Source organism: Rhincodon typus, chromosome 18 (assembly GCF_021869965.1).
Source record: "Rhincodon typus isolate 14 chromosome 18, sRhiTyp1.1, whole genome shotgun sequence".
NCBI classification, from domain to species: Eukaryota; Metazoa; Chordata; class Chondrichthyes; order Orectolobiformes; family Rhincodontidae; genus Rhincodon; species Rhincodon typus.
The window spans coordinates 15,596,369-15,615,175 of NC_063349.1; the positions used below are offsets into that span (position 1 = coordinate 15,596,369).

Consider the following 18,807-nt stretch of genomic DNA (forward strand, 5'->3'; position numbering starts at 1 on the left):
GAGAAAAGGTGTAATGTGGTAAAACTTCAACTGCAGCATAAAATGTTTGACAGAAAACAGGATAGCTGTGAAGATAGCCATGAACATAGCTTTGTTTGAATGACAATATAACAGAAACATTGGAATACCACAGTAGCTTCTTTAGAGTTGCATAGTGTTAGACTCCATTAGCTTTGGGGATACCCAATGTAATGACCAAGGCAAAATTTTAGGAAGCGCACAACATACAATGGCACCAGTGACCCAAACACACTAAAACAATGCAGGCGATAGTGCAATAGGCTAGGACTTTCAAGATGATGAATACAGTGAGTTATCAGTAGTTTTCATAATTTTACAAATCATCAGAAAAATTAAACAGCTATTAGACAGGTGGGGGCTGTCACCTTCCTCAGGGAAATAGGAACACAAGCAAATTTCTAAGAAAAGCAGGAAGCAACACTCTAGATACGGAAAACAATAAAAGCATTCATCCAAGAACAACAAGAAGGGCAGTACCAAGTCCACAAGTCTCAGAGCAGCTGCGGGACCAGAGAATTGGCAACTACAGCGGGAATAAAATTACTCTGCGTGATTTTTAATAGTGATGAAGCATTTTGCTAAGATAATCAAATTAGAATTGGAGGAATTTAAAGTAAAATGAATATGTCTTATTTGTCAAATTAAAATAGGGCTGATATTAATGAGTTAATGGATTAAATTGAGTAGCTGTACAAAAGAATTGCCATTAGTGTGATGAGTCAAATGGTATCTGCTGCTGCATCATTCTATGAAGCTCAATTTTCTTTTAAAATCCGAGATAAATGGAGTGAAAGAAAGCGGTGTGAGTGATATAAGGGATTTGTTTTTCATTGCAATTTATTTATCCTTTAACCAAAAGCACACGACAAAAGTAAACTTAATTATTGTGGATTAATAAAAAAACAGTGGTACCCACCTTGCTGTAATGTACATGTGTGCGGGTTTAGATGAAAAGCCATAAAACAGAAGAATGGGCAATGGGATGGGGCTAGTCTACCTTCTCACCAATTACACTAGGTCTTCAGTTCAATGAGTCGACATGCTAAAAACAAAAAGGGAAGAAGAAACTAAAATGCTTCAAACATAAACAAAACGTTAAAATAAAAACTGGAAAAAAATCAAAGCAAACATATGTGCGACACTTCAAAGAATTACTTTTCACCCCAAACCTTCCTTTGGGTAAGTGTATTTTTGATCCAGATATCAAAGGAAAACATGAAAAGGCATTTAGAAAATTGAACCATTAACAAAATGAAAGCAGACAATTGAATCATTGCCACGATCAACATTTATTGTTGAGCTGGTTTAATTTAGCAAAAATCAACAAAAAATAATTGAGGCTCATTTTAACACAACAGACTGTATGAAGATTCAAATGGCGGTGAACCTGAGAAGCGTAGAAGAACCAAGAGCCAGACTTCAGTGTTTAAATTGATAATTTATATTAAAACGGAGTCGTATACTTCTTAAAATTCACATGGTAAATTCCGATTCTGAACTCCAATAGCTGCAGGGAGGGAGATAGTGTCTGCTGCCCCCAACTTCCAATCAACTTAATCTCTCTTTTCAGGGTCAAACTTACTTCTTGATGTCACATAGCCCTTTAAAGCAGAATACGAGCCAGTGTTTGATGCCATGTTCCTTTTCAGTTCAAATGCCATGTTCTTCAGCTCCAGACCACATTTGCTAACAGGTGCAAGGTTTTCTGTTCCAGATAACACTCACTACCTTATACCATACTTATCAATTCCAGGCCACACTCACTATTTTAGATGAAGACCTTCAGTTACAGCCACATTCACTATACATGCCATGCTCTTCAGTTCCATATCATGCTCACTACTTGATGTCAAGATCTTCAGTACCAAAACATACTCTCAAAATGATGCCATAAACCTCCATTTCTAAGTTTTAAAAAAATCCTTGCTTCCCTCAATTGGAGAAATTGTGCCTTTTTTGGGCCACCTTTCTAGTTCTTTATCCATAAGATGAGCAGTAGCTGATTTGCTAAACTGGTTAATATTCCGAGTAAGACCAAAAATCAAGATATAAATGCAATATTTAATATCAATACTGAACAAACCAGAGGGAAATACCTTGAAATGAAATAACTGATGTGTCTAACAGCCTGATAAAACTGTCAGCATTCACACAGAAACAGTAGATACTTTAGGAGAGATACAAAAAAAATCTACCAATATTTATGGAAATGGTGAAAGGCAAAATCTCCAAGGACTTAAGGTAAAAGGTTAAGAAACACAATATTACAACCAACACACTTGTTGAATATGGAATTACATTCCTCATGATGAAAGTGACATTGCTACACACTGCACAGGAATTCAGTGAAGATATGGTCAGGTGGCTACTACAGTGACAGATCTTCTTATCTACTGTGAATTCCTCAGGATTAATTGTTACCTCTTTGGGGGATTACTGAAATTCACTATCTAAACCTTGGCATTTGTCTTTCCTCATTGAAGAAAATCCTTAAAAATGTACCTCACTAACCAACTTCTATAATATGTCCTTCCTTGGCTTGGCATTATACTTTGTTTTAATAATACTCCTGAATCACCGGGGAACACCTTCGATTGATGTCCCTTTCTGAATTAAAAATTGCTGATATGCGGGTGAGAACTTTGAATCATTATAACTAACATCTCCAAATATATAGTGGCAGCCACGATATCATAACAAAATGAAACAATGTTTCTTAAATGCATAGTTTCGTCTTATTTCGCAATGTTTGTGAAAGAACATGCAATTTGTAACTTTCTACGTTAACACAATTTTTATTAATAATTTTGAGTGATGCAGTCATGTTCAACTTTCCTTGCTGGACAATAAAACTAATCAGCTTTGCTGAATTTAAGAGATTAGAGCACAATTAGAGGAAAGGCCTAAAACCTGGAACTTTATCATCAAGAAAACAAGTTTGGTACACAGAAGTTCAGCAGACATGCCCTCTAAGCATATACTGAAACGTATTCGAGTGAGAGAGTGAGAGAGTGATCGTTTGAAAAGGAGCTCTCATCTGGCATGGTTGCCTTCGCAAAATCTGGACTTATTGGGGGCAGGTAAAAAGAACAAAAAGAGCAAAGTTGACCCTAGCAAAGGAGAAACAGTAACTGCAAAGTTGTACCTCTGCATGGTGCTTGTGAGCTGTATTCTACACCAGTCATGTTCAGGGATGGTCTGCCTGACTATCTTATATTTGGTCTGGAACTGTCCCAAGAGTCTGCACTTCACACGTCACTTTTGATCCCTCCTAACTGAGTAGGTCACAATCTGGCATCATGTCTGACAAAGCCACGCAATGAACACATCACACAGGAGACTAGGTATATAAACTGCACATGTGTGACACCCTTTTTACTTGACCAATAACAAGTCTGTAAGCTTTCTTTGCCTGCATTTGGAAGCTCATGGTCAAACTGTGTTTTCTTTAAAATGTTTAAAGCGCAATATATTTCAACAACACCTCTTTCATAACTCCAGAGGCAGAGGTCAGAAAAATATTTCAAAGGGAGGAGTTTCATAATCGAAAGGCTGCAATTCCACAAAAAGTTAAATAGATAGTTACTGTGTACTTCTCTTGTGACCTGCAGCAACCGCTTAGAGTTTCTCGAACAGGGAAATCCCAAGTATGCTCCATTGACGAGAGAAATATAAAACCATGAAGGAGTGAAGACCGAGATTATTCCAGAGAAAATACTCACATTTATAATACAATTCAGAAGCATATACTTCAGTTTACAGCGTTTTGTGATGTTTCTAAATGGTAGAGAGTGCATAACCCTATTTTTTACAAATTTATTCTGATTGTCTTATTATCTTAGAAATATGATGCATTCTTTTGAAAGCATCTATATTTGTCTCCCTCTGTATTTATAAGTTTGGCATTCACAGATGCAATGATATACATGTTAATATAACTAGCATTTAGCATGCATACAGTGGAGTAACTTCATTTTAAAGAATCCTACTTTATTATACCTTCCCATGTTTAATGACAATTATTGTCATAACACGACAATTACTTCACAGTAGCTTCCATTGTTACATTACAATCAAATAATCCTATCTTCTACTTTTCTCAGCACTCACCTCTTCCAATGGGAAGTGCTTCTGCATTACAGTATTGGTCCACGAGCTGATGGCAGTGTTCAATTATAGATTCTATTTGAGTCCTGTCATATGACACACCTAGGAACCGCACTAAGAGCTCTACGGTACCTGCAAGGTTCTTCCAAAAAGAGGGAAAAAAAACAAACAAACAGACAATCTTAACTGGAGATCATGATGAAAACTGCTGCCAAATTATTCTACACATTACTGAGAGTTATGTAACATCTCTCCAAGTATCTTCCCAATATTTCAATTGACAAAGAGCAGTTGTTGAAAACAAATATTCTGTTTTTGTTGTTTGTTGAGTGTAATCCCCTGGTATCATCCTTGCCATTAATTGGTAGATTTTAAATGGTTCCTGCTTAATGGGAACCACCAGGAATTGTAGCTAAAAATGCATTTTCAGTGCTAGATTGCGAACTTTTGTTCAGTACCACAAATTGATGGATATTGAGTGATTTGCATATGGAATACAGATTTATTGTCTTCCTACAAGGGTACATATTATATTAAGTTCTATATGATTTTCTCCTATCACTCATCCACTCCTCTACATGCCAAATAATTTTTCACATCCAAGAAAACAGAAATAGCAGGTCTCTAATAATTCCACTCCTGACCAGGTTCGGAAGGAAATGTTCCTTCAGATACATTGGTCCCAAGCACTTCCCTTTCCTAATTCCTTGCCTCTAAACCACCTATCCCTCATTTAGACCGTTTTTAAAACACACCTTTTTGACCAATCTTCTAATACCTCCATCTTTCACTTTGCATCTACTGTTTGCTGCATCAGAAAGAAATGGCTTGAAACATTTTTTTACTTTGTTAAATTTGCTCTCTTTCCCTTGTTGCAAGGCATTTTGTCTTCATTCATCATGCTCTCTCAGCGGCTGAGATTCGAAATTGAACATGGAAGATGAACTCTAAACACTGCCATTCCAAACCGCTTCATTATGGTGATCTAGCATGATACATTATTGCTCACAGGTTGCCTAATTTCTATTATTCCAAGAAAATTTTAATTGAATTGGACTGAAGCAAGCAAACCAGGACTTCATTATCTTAAATTTATTTATCTAATTGGCATGGATGTTGCTGGCAATTTAATGTTCATACCTCTTGAGAAGAGGATAATTTACTACTGCTGTCTGGTGAGGCGTGATCAGTCGGAACATCTGAATTTGATGCAATGACATGGTCTGCAGCATGGAAGGGAACTTGTAGGTGGCTTACATCCCTTGTGCCCGCTTCCCATGACCTTCCAGGTGGTAGAGGTCATAGGTTCAGGAGGTGCTCTCAAAAATGCATTAGCAAGTGCTGCTGTGCGTCTTGTACAAGACATGTGCTGCAGCCAGTGTCCTGATGACAGAGGGAATTAATGACTATGGTGATAAAAGAGGGGTCCATCAAGCAGACTGCTTTGTCCTGGATGGTATCAATGTTCTTGAATGTTGTTGGATGTAGCTCTTATCCTGATGAACCTGACTTGGGTATTGGAGGTGATGGAAAGTCTTTGAGGAATCAGAAGATGAACCAATCACCCATGGAATGTTCAAGTTCTTACCCACTTTTATTTCCTTTGCAAAACCTTATGCTAGGAGTGCATATTTATTTGGGCCAAGGTATGGTCTTTCCTCATGGACAGGAGAGATTAAAAAAAAGATAAGTCCGCTCACTTTGCTATTCCATACTTCCTGTTAGGAAATTAGTTTACTTAGACATAACAGATTACATGGGACAATTTGGAATCTTGATTGCATTTCCAGATACAGTTCACAACTTCACTCTGTTGCATTAGAAAGCTACACTAATCCTTAGTTATTGCGCATTCTGCTCATCGATTTTGCTTTTGAAGCAAACATTTCATGATCAGCTAATGGTTAGGATGCAGCACTTGCTTAAGCTAGAAGTGATATTGTTAAGTTTACAAGTTGGCTTGCTGAATGAAACAGATTCATTTCCCAACATGTTTTAAAGATTTATCACAGAGGAGCGGGAAAAAGATGTAAAAATATATATTAAAAGAAATAATATTATTATTATTAATAATCATCAGGTGAAAATGCTGTGGACCTATGCACTGTAATCTAGGCAGAGTAATATTATAGTACAAACCTCTGCCAGAAGTGGCAGAGAGTATACACATTAATGATGCACTTGGTTATTGACACATCACCATTAGAATGGTTTCATTTTGAACCAGGTCTGCAGCTAATTCCATCCCCCTAAAATCGACTCTTCAAATGTAATTGTTTCATGATGGATAATTTTAGCAATTCTTTAGAACATAATTAATATACAGAGTCTGTGATGCTGGTATGGAAGAAAAAGATCTTTTTAAAAAAAATAAAAATCAGGCAAAAAAACCCCAAATAGGCTTCATGGATAATTAAAATTACAGTCAGATTCTCTAAAGAAATCTTTGGTGTCGTGATGCCGATCAGGTTGAAACTCATCACATTAACGTTCAGTTGAATAAACAGTTGGATGTTTCTTACAGTCAACATTCCTCCCAAACAAAAGGTTTGCAGACATGATTTTGAAGAATAGAATAAAATAAAAAGGGGAGAAGCATGGACATATTGGAGAAAAGGTTCTAAACTGGAAAATAAAAAAGAAAGAGACAGGAAAAGGAACACAGAAATTTGTTCAAAGAAAGTAAAGTCAATATAAAGTCAACATACAAAAGAAATTGAGGATTTTCTTTGCAACAATTTGATCAGGTAACTTTAACTAGAAGTCACAGTTTTCAGAACACATTAGGCCTGAAACATAAAACTGAAAAAATATTATTTCTAATATCAGAAACACAATTTCCACATCTTAGGGATGTTTGCTCCAATAACAGTTTTGTTTCATCACAGAAAGACCTGTAATCATACAGCATCTTTCACAAAAGAACAAAAGGAGCAGGAAAAGGCTATTTAATCTCTCAAACCTGCTCCACCCTTCTCGATCACAGCTCAATCATCTATCGTAATGCCATTTTCCTATGCTAGTCCTACATCACTTTACGTCATTAGTATCCAGATATCTATTGATCTCAATCCTGAATCTCTGAAATGATCGAGCTGCCACAGACATCTTGGGTAGATCATTCCAAAAATTCACTGCCTTGTGTGTGAAGAAATTCTTCTTCATCTCAGTCCTAAGTGGCTTGCCCTTATGCTGAAACTCTGTCCCTTGGTTCCAGAAACCCTCCATTCAGGGAAAATGTTACTTCTGCATCCATTCTGCCTATCTCTAAAAGAATTTAAGTTTCAATGATATCATCTCTCATTCTAAGTTTTATAGAATACAAATCCAATCTCCACAATTGCTAATTCTAGGACAATCTGTCGTTCCAGCAACGTCTGCTGCACCTCCATAGGAGACGAGAAGTGCATACAATACCCTGGTGCCATCTTACCAAAGTTCTTTACAATTGAGGCAGGATACTCTTGCACTCAAATCCTCTTACAATAAAGGCCTTGTCCCACTTGCCTTCCTGATTGTTTGCTATACTCGCAGGTTAGCTTTCAATGATACATAAAACAAGGACACTCAGGTCTCTTTGTAAATCAACACTTCCCAAGGTCTCATCATTTAAGAAACGATCAGCACCGCCAAAGTGGATAAGCTTGCATTCAGCGACATTACATTCCACTTGCCATGTTTTTTCTAGTCACTCAGCCTATCTAAATCGCCTATGCGGTGTCATCCTCATAACACACATTCCTATCCGGTTGAGTGTCACATACCTACTTAGAAATGTTACATTTTGCCTGTACATCAAAAGCATTGAAATAGATTGTGAACAGCTGGAGCCCAAGCACTTATCTTGCAGAATCCCACCGGTCAGAACCTGCAATCCTACTCTCTGCTTTGTTTGTTGACCAATCCTTAATCCATTCTAGCATATTACCCCCGACTCTCACGTGCTTAATGTTGTTTAGTGATCTCCAGTGTGGGACTTAATAAAAAAAATCTTCTGAAAATCTAAGTGCACCACATTCACCGGTTCTCCCTTGTCGCTTCAACTGTTAACATCCTAAAGAAAACTAACAGGTGTGTCAAACATCATTTTCTCTTCATAAATCCATGTTGACTGCCCAATCAGATTATTATTTTCTAAGTATCCAGTTATTACACGTGTTGAAACAGATCCCAGCAATCATCCTGATGACTGATGTCAGGTTTCAGATCTGGTGCAGGTCTATAGCTCCCATTCTCTTAAATAGTGGGGTCACACTTGTAACCTTCCAATTTGAAAACATTGTTACAGAATCTACAGAATTCTGAAAGATGGTCACTGCCAATTCTTTCGTATCTCTTCACCAAGATTATCTGACAGTGGCCTGCAACATGTGTAAACGTCATGGCATTCAACTCTGTCATTTACGCTACTGCATAGCCAATAATAAACAGAAACAACATTTAACCAAGCAAATGGTAAGCAAGAATTTATTGTACTGCAATCCATAAGCATGTATTTGTTTTAAACATGTTGGAGGCCAGGGTCGCATAATCTTGGTTGAGAGAAAGAGGAGTCTCCAGGTAAGGTTGCTGCCACTTTCGGAGTAGCTTTTCACTGTATTTTGTAATGAAATTCACATGACAATAGACAGACAGATAGAGGGAGACAAGCAAATAAGTAAATAATTAGATAGATAAATAAATAAATAGGCAAGCTTGTTGGGAAGAAAAGTAACACACAGCAGACGACTTAGTGACCATCAAACTAAAATGTAACAGAAGTAGACCATTCAATCTATTGAGTTTGCTCTACTATTCAATAAGATTATGGCTGATCCTCAACTCTATTTTCTTGCCTTTTTCCATAACCCTCGAGTTTCTTACTGATTAAAGACCTATCCAAATCAGCCTGAAATATATTTAGCAACCCAGCCTCCATAATCCTCTTATGGTAAAGAATTTCACAAATTTCACACTAACTCTGTGTACTTGTACTAGTTGATGACTCTAGGACTAAATACAAGTTTCTTCGAATATCAACATTTACAAGTTTTACGCCCTTTAAAAAAATTCACCTTTTCTATTCTTACTACCAAAGTCATTTCAATAGATTCTCATGTTAGGTCATGTTAGGACATGATTTTAAAAGGCTAAATACTGCCTCTAAATTTTCAAAATCATTTTGCTCATCTGGTTCAATCATATTCTATCCCTGACAAAGGAGTGATCCACACAAGACTTACCTTAAGTAGATCTTCATATAATAGGAAGAGTACATTGGAATCCATACGATGCTCCCAGAATTCTTGAACATGTTCAAACCATGAACCATAACCCACTGTAAGGGTGATAGACACGTTAACAACTTAGAAACTCCTACATTAGCATATTAAATATTTGGTGATCTCCTCGGTTCCTCTACACAAAAGATTCAGAGAAGTAAAACACAGTATTGTAGTTTATTTCAAAACCATTATGAAGTAAGACATGTTCTTATTGATCCAACTTGGGATTTCACTCTGCAGCGCTGAACATTCAGCATTGCAGGCTGCAGAAAGACAACTGGGAGATCTCAGCAATAACTCTAGATGGAAACAGAAAGTCATCATTGTTCTGAAATGAATAGAGAAGTCAGCAATACATTTCAAATCTGTGCAGCCTTTTCTCTTTCAGTTGGCCATGAATCCAATCTTAAAATTATGTTATGCTTCATTATCTTAAAAAATGCAATATCTGCACATCAAATTATTTTGCTTGTTTTATTTCATTGAGCTATTTATCCACATGTCGGTGTGTTCAATAATGTAATTGTCAGCGAAGTTAGTAATTTTTACTGCATTTTCATATATGCTTTTCCTAAGATTATAATTTCCAGGTTACTCCATAATGTAAGAACGGATTGTGCAATAGTGCAGCAAATTCCATGCAGACATCTTGCAAAATTGTCTAAGAATGCCCAATCAGTAAATTGACAAAGTGATCAATATCACAAACTGATTTTTGAAGTTTTTTTTTTAAAAAGTGTTCTCAGTGGGTGTATGGACTTCACTGAACCCTCATTTCAGGCAAGTTTATTTAAATAGATCCCACAATTAAAATTACAGCCTTCTTGGACTCAGTTCTGTGGGTCTGCTTACTATTTAAAATGGATACTTTTGGGATTTCAACTTGTGCGCTGAGCACTGTGATTCTTGAAGCTGAGGCCGACAGATTTCCATGTTGCTGTCTAAACAATTAGTCTCTCCACTGTTGTTAAAGCATTGATTTGTGTTGGGTGTCATTATCGTTTTTGTAAGACTCCTTTTACACTGCTAGCTAACCACAGCACTATTGCTACCAGTTGAAAACTTTAGCTGTAACTGTTACCTTGGGCACTTCAGTCAGCCTGCCAATATCGCAGGTACAGCAAACATCCACTGGACCTACTGTTCCTTCAAAAAGCACAAGGAGAGCGATTGCTGTGGGAATTTCCTTCCTCCACCCAATTCAATGATGCATCATTTTGTAAATATGGCTGGATCATAATCATTGCCATAATATTTCTTAAACAACTAAGATATAACAGTGAAAAAAAAAACATATCTAACCATTCTGAAAGCAGCATTTGACTTCAGCACAAGATTCTTCAATTCCCCTTCTTCATGCAAGTAAACAGTATTAGATGTCCACATTTAGTGGGTAAGTAACACGAAAAGTTTGGAAGTAATACTAAAATAAAAAAAAAGTCTTAAGCAAATTTGTTAGTATTAAGGCTCCTACGTTTATTGAAGCCAGACCAGAAGTAAATAGATGAAGAATCAAAGTTTGAGGCAGTGTGATGACTTTTCAGAGCTTGGTCTGTTTATTTCCTTCACAAAGGTTGATTGTAAATGAAAAGAAAATCTAAGCTAGCATGTCTATGAATTGCATGTTTATGTTTTTGATCATATCTCAGTTGATTAACACATTATGCAGTTACCCAATTCATGCCACTTTTGAAAATCTTCCATTCTTGCACAGGCTGAAGTGATTTAATGACATCATTCTGATACTTACACTTATCGTTCATAAACCGCCGACAGAATTCCTGGAAGGTTCCTCTGTAGCTCATTGTTCGTAAAGAACGATGAAACTGGTAGTAAGACACCACCAAGTCTTTAGGATTTCTGGCCATGCAAATAACCTGCAGAGAAAAATTTGTGCAAAAGCCGTGCATACACTTTTGGTGGGAACTAAAAAAAGTAATTTGTAACATGCCACACCAGTAATATCCCAGGTTTATAAGATAAACAGATACAAAGTTTACTTTATTAAAAATGAAATCACATTGAAAATGAAATTCAGGTCCCAAGATTTTTGGGTTCACATAAAGAAAAGACAATAGGCAGATTGGCCAATTGTAAAAAGAATGGATGGGCAGAATCAGCAGTGGAACCATGGAAGGATGCTGCTCGTTGGAAGGCACTCAACGCCTGTGGGACCGTATCACAACAATGTACTATTCTCTTATTGGCTGAGGCCCACAATTGCTTCTGCAAGAGGTGTTCTCGAAGACAGACGCAACACAATCATCTAAGTTTAATCGAGTCACTTCTCGGCAGGAATAGGGAAACACATCGTTAGCGTCAATGGTTCTTGGAAGTAGCTCTATTTTAACAGGGGTCTTTCACTTGCTCAACTAAGGTTCAAAGAACTTGAGGGATAACTGACTTTATTGATCCAAAGGCTCAACATGTCAACAATGTGCTGAGTATATCCAAATGTTTGGTGCTATTAGGTATATTGACCTGCCCCTTTTCAGACAGATGGGCGATTCTGCAACTCCGACCCAGGATTTTACATGCCTGCTTTGCAGATGGGATCAATGCACTAAGGAGTGATAGATGGAGTTTAATTTAGATAAATGTGAGGCGTTGCATTTTGGGAAGGCAAACCAAGGCAGGACTTATACACTTAATGGTAGGGCCCTGGCGAGTGTTGCCAAACAAAGAGATAAACATCTAGGGGTGCAGGTGCATAGTTTCTTGAAAGTGGAGTCATAGGTAGACAGGGTGGTAAAGGTGGTGTTTGGCATGCTTGCCTTCATTGGTCAGAACATTGAGTATAGGATGTCATGTTGCAGTTGTACAGGACATTGGTGACGCCACTTTTAGAATACTGCATACAACTTTGGTTGTGCTTGTACAGGAAGGATGTTGTTAAACCTGAGGGAGTGCAGACAAGATTTATAAAAATGTTGCTGGGACTGGAGGGTTTGAATTAGAGGGGAAGGCCGAGTAGGTTGGAGCTTTTATCCCTGGAGCGTCAGTGGCTGAATGGTGACATTACAGAGGTTTACAAAATCATGAGGGGCACAGATTGGGTGAATAGCCAAGGTCTTTTTCCTAGGGTGGGGGAATCCAAAACTAGAGGGCATTGATTTAAGGTGAGAGGGGAAAGATTTAAAAAAGGACCTGAGGGGTAACTTTTCTGTATGGAATGAACTGCCAGATGAAGTGGTGGAGATGGGTACAACATTTAAAAGGCATCCAGATGGGTATATCTGTAGGAAGGGTTTAAGAGGGATATGGGCCAAATGCTGGCAAATGGGACCAGATCAGATTGGGATTTCTGGTCGCTGCAGACGAGTAGGACCGAAGGTTCTGTTTCCGTGCTATATGACTGTGACTACTTGCTTTGATTAAGGGAGCAGAGGCTTCACCTATTATAAGGCCCATGTTAAATTATGATCTGTCATTTCCTGGTCTAGATATTTTTGAATCCACCTGTTCAGAGATGTTATTACACAGGTAGGACTTAAACCTTGGACTCCTGACTCAGACATAGGGACACTACCATTGTGCCAAAAGAGCCCTCCATTCCTGACTGAATTCACTCCCCCCTTCCCCTCAGTTACAACAAAGTGTGCACCAAAAGGAGAGCTGGCCTCAAGGAAAAAAAAAAGATGGAACAATTTTAAAATCTATCTCAGTGAATACCGAAAGCGGGTATTCTAAATTCTAAAGCAGACCTGTGTAATCTTTTCATAGGAGGGCCCACTTTTCAATTCACAGGAGAGGTGATGGCCTAGGGTGTTAACAGTCCAGTGATAATACCCTGGAGACCCACAATGTTCTGGGGACCCAGGAGCAAATCCTGCCATGGCAGATGGTGGAATTTGAATTTTAAAAATTCAGTAAGTCTAACGTTGATCATGATTCCATCATCGATTATCGGAAAAACCCATTTCGTTCACTAATGTCCTTTAAGGATGGAAATTGCCATCTTTGCCTGTTCTGGCCTACATGTGACTCCAGACCAACAGCGATTTGGTTGATTCTTAACTACCCTCTGGGCAATTAGGAATGGGCAATACATGCTGCCTAACCAGCGACGCCCTCATCCCACGAGTTAACAAAAAATTCCTCTCAGTCAGCATGCTGATGAGCAAAGTTCAGAAGGCAAAGGTTTGGTACAACAGTCAACACGAATTTCAAAAAAGAAAAATTCCAAAGTAATAAATTGATAGTTGATATACTATTAGTAAATCCAACTAATCAAACCTTTTCTTGTCATCTCGAGAGAGAGAGAGATTGGGAGCCTAGTCCCCGACCCCTAATCACCAGGGAAGAGGCTGTGCACCAGCATGTCATGAGTTGAGTTTAACTGACGTTGAACCCGTTTTAGCGTCTGATAGCGTACTCTCTGAACTGGCCTCTGAAATTTATATAGAAGTGGGGGGTTGAAAATTGGTTGCCTTTCAATCCAAGTTTTCCTCTTTATTCAAACTGCTTTGTGGATAGGTTTTAGGGAAAAGACAAGGGAAAGGCTGTGTTTGTGTCTGGATCTCTACTTCTCTTTCTCTCTTAACATCTCCCACACGCGCATACACATTCTCTGTCACCGTCTCGCTCTCTCTCCCTCACACACACACGCACTCTTCCTCTCACTCACCAGCTCCCAGACAGCACATTCACTCACTTATACTCTCAAAGAGACTTAAATCCAGTCCCACATGGTGTCAGTACCTGTTGAAGAGTTTCCTTCTTCCTACGGTCCGTTTCCAGCCTCAGCACAAACCTCACTCACTGCTTTGGGCCAGGTGCCTACTCACCCAACCAGCAAATATCCTGCAGCAGCCCATTAGGAGCAGGGTGTCAGATCTACATCATCACCATTCCTACCCCATACCCAAATATGAGCACCCCCACACTAATCCACTGCTATATGTAAAAGGAGAAAATGTAGGAAAAATTCAAGAGAAGAATGATCTACTGATATATATAACCAAACTGAATTCAGTTCCAACATTTATAATTCAAACAAAACTATTCATACTGATCAATTTCTGAAGAGTTTCAGCAAGTTGTTACTGAAAATACTTTATGCAGATATTTTACCTTAGACTGTCCATTGTGCAGGTCTACAGGCAGGAAACGATATGGCAGGTGACTTTTAATGAAACGAGGGGATGTCAGTTCCTAAAGAGAAAGGAAAAGTCAACCTGCAGCAATTTACCTTTCTAAAATGAAAAGGTTTCTTGAGCTTTTCTCTCCATTGGGTTCTGTCCCTTCATCCACAGGATATCTAACGGAGGGCATGAACAAGGAACAAGTATCCAAACGTTGGGATGTTTTACACAGTTGACAGGAATAAAGGAATAGAAGTAGGCCATTCAATCAAGCCTGCCCCACCATTCAACCAGATCATTGCTGATCATCTGCCTCAATGCTACATTCTTGGACTATCATCCCTTGAAGTCATTAGTCTCCAGAAACCTATCAATTGCCGTTTTGAACATGCTCAATGTTTGATCTTCCATAGCCCTCTGGGCAAGAGGATTTCAAAAATTCCTCCTCATCTCAATCTTAAAATGGCCTACGCCTTACCCTGAAATTATATCCCCTGGTTGCAGACTCCTAGCCAGGGAAAACATTCAGCATACAAGTACCTTATAAGAACATGCCCTGTAAGAATTTTGCAAGTTTCAATAAAACCAGACCCAGTTTCCTCGAATCCTCCTCAAGAAAAATCCCACCAGCCTTTGTGAACCCCCGTTACATTCCGTCTATAGCAAGGATTTTATAAGGGGACCAAAACTGTACAAAATACTGAGTGAGGTCTCAACAAGGCTCTGTACAACTGCAGCAATACATCTTTATTCCAGTATTCAAATCCCCTTGTGATAAAGGCCAGTATATCAATTACCTTCCTTATTTGATTGTTGTGGCTGCAAACTACATTTTAATGACTCATCAACAAGGACACCCAGGTCCCTTTGGACACTAATACTTCCCAACCTCTCACCACTTAAGAAATATTCTGTCTTTCTGCTTTTTCTACCAAAATAGATAACTTCACACTTATTCACATTATATTCCATTTGTCATGTTCTTGTCCATTTGCTGAGTGTGTCCAAGTCTGTGTGAAGCCTCCTTGTAACTTACTCACAACTTACGTTCCCACCTAGCCTTGTGTCAGCAGCAAACGAGAGACATTACAATTGGTCCTCACATTCAAATAATTTGTATAAATTGTGAACAGTTCTCAACCTAGCACGGATCTTTGTGCTACCCTACTAGAAACAGCCTACCATCTTGAGAATAATTTATTTATGCTTTGTTTTTGGTCTGTGATCAATTCTCAATCCATACTAGTATATTACCTACTATGTCCACGCACACAGTACTTTTATTTCCTGACTACTTGTGTAGGACTTTATCAAAAGACTTCTGATAATCTAAATATACCACATCCACTGGATCTCCTTTGTCTATGCTACAAGTAAAATCCCAAAAAAATTCCAACAGATTTGTCGATCATGATTTTCTTTTCATAAACCCCTGCTGACTCAACTTAATTTTACCATTATTTCTAAGCGTCCAATTACCACATCCTTTACAACAGATAATATTTTCCCTATTACTGATGTCAAGCTAATGTGTGTAGTTCTGCACTTTCCCTTCCTGTTTAAATAGTGGAATTATATTTGCTACTATCAAATCTGCAGAAACCTTTCCAGAATTAATAGAATTCTGAAAAATAGCCATTAATGTCTCCACTACCTTTATAGCCACCCCCTTCAACATTTTCAGATGTAGTATCTCTGGTCCAGGGGAATTATCAATGTTTAATCCAGATTTCCCACCCCCAAGTCATATCTCTTTAATAATTTTTTCAGTTCCTCAGTTTCATGAGTCTATTCATTGCCTTGTCTTCCAGGCTAATTTTCAATACTTTCCTCCATAATTGCTTATTTCCTCCATCCATTTCCCTATTCTCCGTTATAAATTCTCCTGTCTGCACCAGTAATAGGCCCACAATTATCCTGGCCAGGCTTTACTTTTTCACACACCGAAGTAAATGTTTATCGTCTTCCTTTTTGTTTCTCGCTAGCTTGCATTCATATTCTCTTTTACCTTGCTTTATCCTCATATTGATCATCTTTTGCTGGGTTCTAAATAACTCCCACCCTGCTTCTAAAAGGTAAAAAGTATTAGGCAAAGATCATTCACACAAGCAAGCCACAGCACCATAAGGAGAAAAGAAAAGGCCGATGTGGAATGGAGAAAGGAGAGGAAAAAAATTTAAAAGAGTGGGGTGCAGCAAGAAAGCAAAGGATTCCTGCAGGGCCTTAGGAGTTACAGAATGAAAAGATTTGAAATTGCTGTACACATGTGACTCAATCTGGTACATGCCACAAACCGAGATGGGATGAAATGAAACACATTCAATTCAAATACCCTCACCTTAATGATATCAAGGCCAGGCTGAGGGTACTCCAGCACCGGCACTTGCTCATCAATATTCATTATTCCAATCTCATCTGGGTCAGCATCCTGGCTCACCAGATACACCAGCTCCTGAAGCAGACTTGTTCCTGTCAACAAACCATGACAAGTAAACATCTAACTTTTGAGTTCAATTTAATCATGTAATTCTAAGTATTCGGTGCGCACCTTCCTATTTCTCATTAACTGGTGGATCTTTTAATGTTGGAGGGGATCTGATTGAAGTCTTCAAGATATTAACAGGAAAAGACAGCACAGTGGCTCAGTGGTTAGCACTGCTGCTGCACAGTGCCAGGGACCTGGTTCGATTCCAGCCTTGGCGACTGTTGTGTTCTCCCTATGTCTGCGTGGGTTTCTTCCAGGTGCTCCGGTTTCCTCCCACAGTCCAAAGAGGTGTAAGTTAGGTGGGTTAACCATGGGAAATGCTGGATTACAGGGAAAGGATGAGGGGACTGAGTCTAGGTGGGATACTCTTCAGTGCAGACTCAATTGGCCCAATGGCCTCTCTGCACTGTAGGGATTCTATGACACAGACAGGGTCGATAACCTATTTACACTGGTTGGGGATTCTAGAACTAAGGAGCACAGTACAAAAATTAGGGCCACATTCAAGAGAGATGTTTGGAAGCATTTCCATACACAAAAGGGTAGTAAATATTTGGAACTCTTCCACAAACAGCAACAGATGCTGGATCAGTTATTAATTTTAAATCTGAGATTGCTTAACAAAAGTTTATCAACGTATGAAGGGCTATGGGCCAAAGGCAGATAGGTGGAGTTCAGCCACAATCTTGTTGAATGGTGGAACAGGCTCAAGGGGCTGAATGGCCTACTCCTGTTGTTCCTAGACCGTCATCAATGCTGCCCTTTAGCCTGTCACCAGCAATTGTGACTAAATGATTAACTGATGATTTGCACGCTGATCCTCCCCGAGGCCCTTCCATTTTAGATGGCAACACTACTACCTGGATTTTCACAAAGTCAGGGGTGACAGGACAGCCATTTTTAAAAGATGTGGGCAGTTCCCGATTCCAGGATTCCCGATACCATTCTCAAGGTTTTTAATGTTATTTGGAACCTTCAAGACGTCAAGTTGCAACCGGCCAGCTTCACTGGGGCATTCAGCATGTCCTACCCTTCTGTAACTTTCACACAGTCGAGTCAGGTTCGAAAGGACTCAATTTCTGGTACCCCAGAGGTGTCATGAGTCATAGCCTGCACAAGAGAACCTTTTGAAAGTGAAGTCAAGTTCACACGATCTGTGCTGCCAAATTACTGCCAGTCTTTCACCACCATCCCTCACTCAGCTCTCCTCCACCTCCCAAACTCCTGGATACCGGTTGTTTAACAGCACTCACTTTCCAATCCCAGCCCAAACCCAATCTCAGTCAAAACATCACTGGCCTCGTAACTGAGAAAAAAAACTGAAACACGGCCCCCTGGATGAAAGGTTTGGGTGTGCCTGACATATCAATAACTTAGATGAAGAAACAGAGTAGAAACTAACGATGTTTTCACTTTATATAAAGTTAGATTGGAAAGTGATTTATGAGGAAGATAAAAATTCTGCTCCGAAAGGATACGGACAGGTTAATTAAGAGAGAAAAACAAGACAGAAACGTACAGTTATCTTTAGATTGGTTAAATAATCTACCTTTCTATTTTAAGCGTGAGAGACTAAGAAACGTTGATATACAGAGGAACCTGGATATCCTTATGTACAAATCATTGAATGTGAAAGCATTTTACATGTTAAATGTTATTACGAAAGGATTGGATAATAAAAATAAAGGAGGTCTTACTCTTTAGAGATAGTAGGAACTGCAGATGCTGGAGAATCTGAGATAACAAGGTGTACAGCTGGATGAACACAGCAGGCCAAGCAGCATCAGAGGAGCAGAAAATGAAGAGTCTAGGCCCAAAACGTCAGCTTTCCTGCTCCTCTGATGCT

General features: G+C 38.8%; 1 protein-coding gene across 2 annotated transcripts in view; it reads right to left on the minus strand.

Annotated features, from left to right (window-relative positions):
• Nucleotides 1-18,807, minus strand: part of sult4a1 (sulfotransferase family 4A, member 1) — a 48,661-nt gene that overhangs the window by 7,314 nt on the left and 22,540 nt on the right. The window contains exons 2-7 of one of the 2 annotated variants that reach the window (XM_048608078.1): nt 16,815-16,945; nt 14,466-14,546; nt 11,143-11,269; nt 9,351-9,445; nt 4,132-4,270; nt 938-1,063 (exon numbers count right to left, since the gene is read on the minus strand). In XM_048608078.1, the coding sequence (XP_048464035.1) occupies nt 1,035-1,063; nt 4,132-4,270; nt 9,351-9,445; nt 11,143-11,269; nt 14,466-14,546; nt 16,815-16,945 (602 nt within the window). In that variant the 3' untranslated portion in view covers nt 938-1,034. The remainder of the gene's footprint in view (nt 1-937; nt 1,064-4,131; nt 4,271-9,350; nt 9,446-11,142; nt 11,270-14,465; nt 14,547-16,814; nt 16,946-18,807) is intronic. The other variant, XM_020511653.2, reaches the window with a different exon arrangement.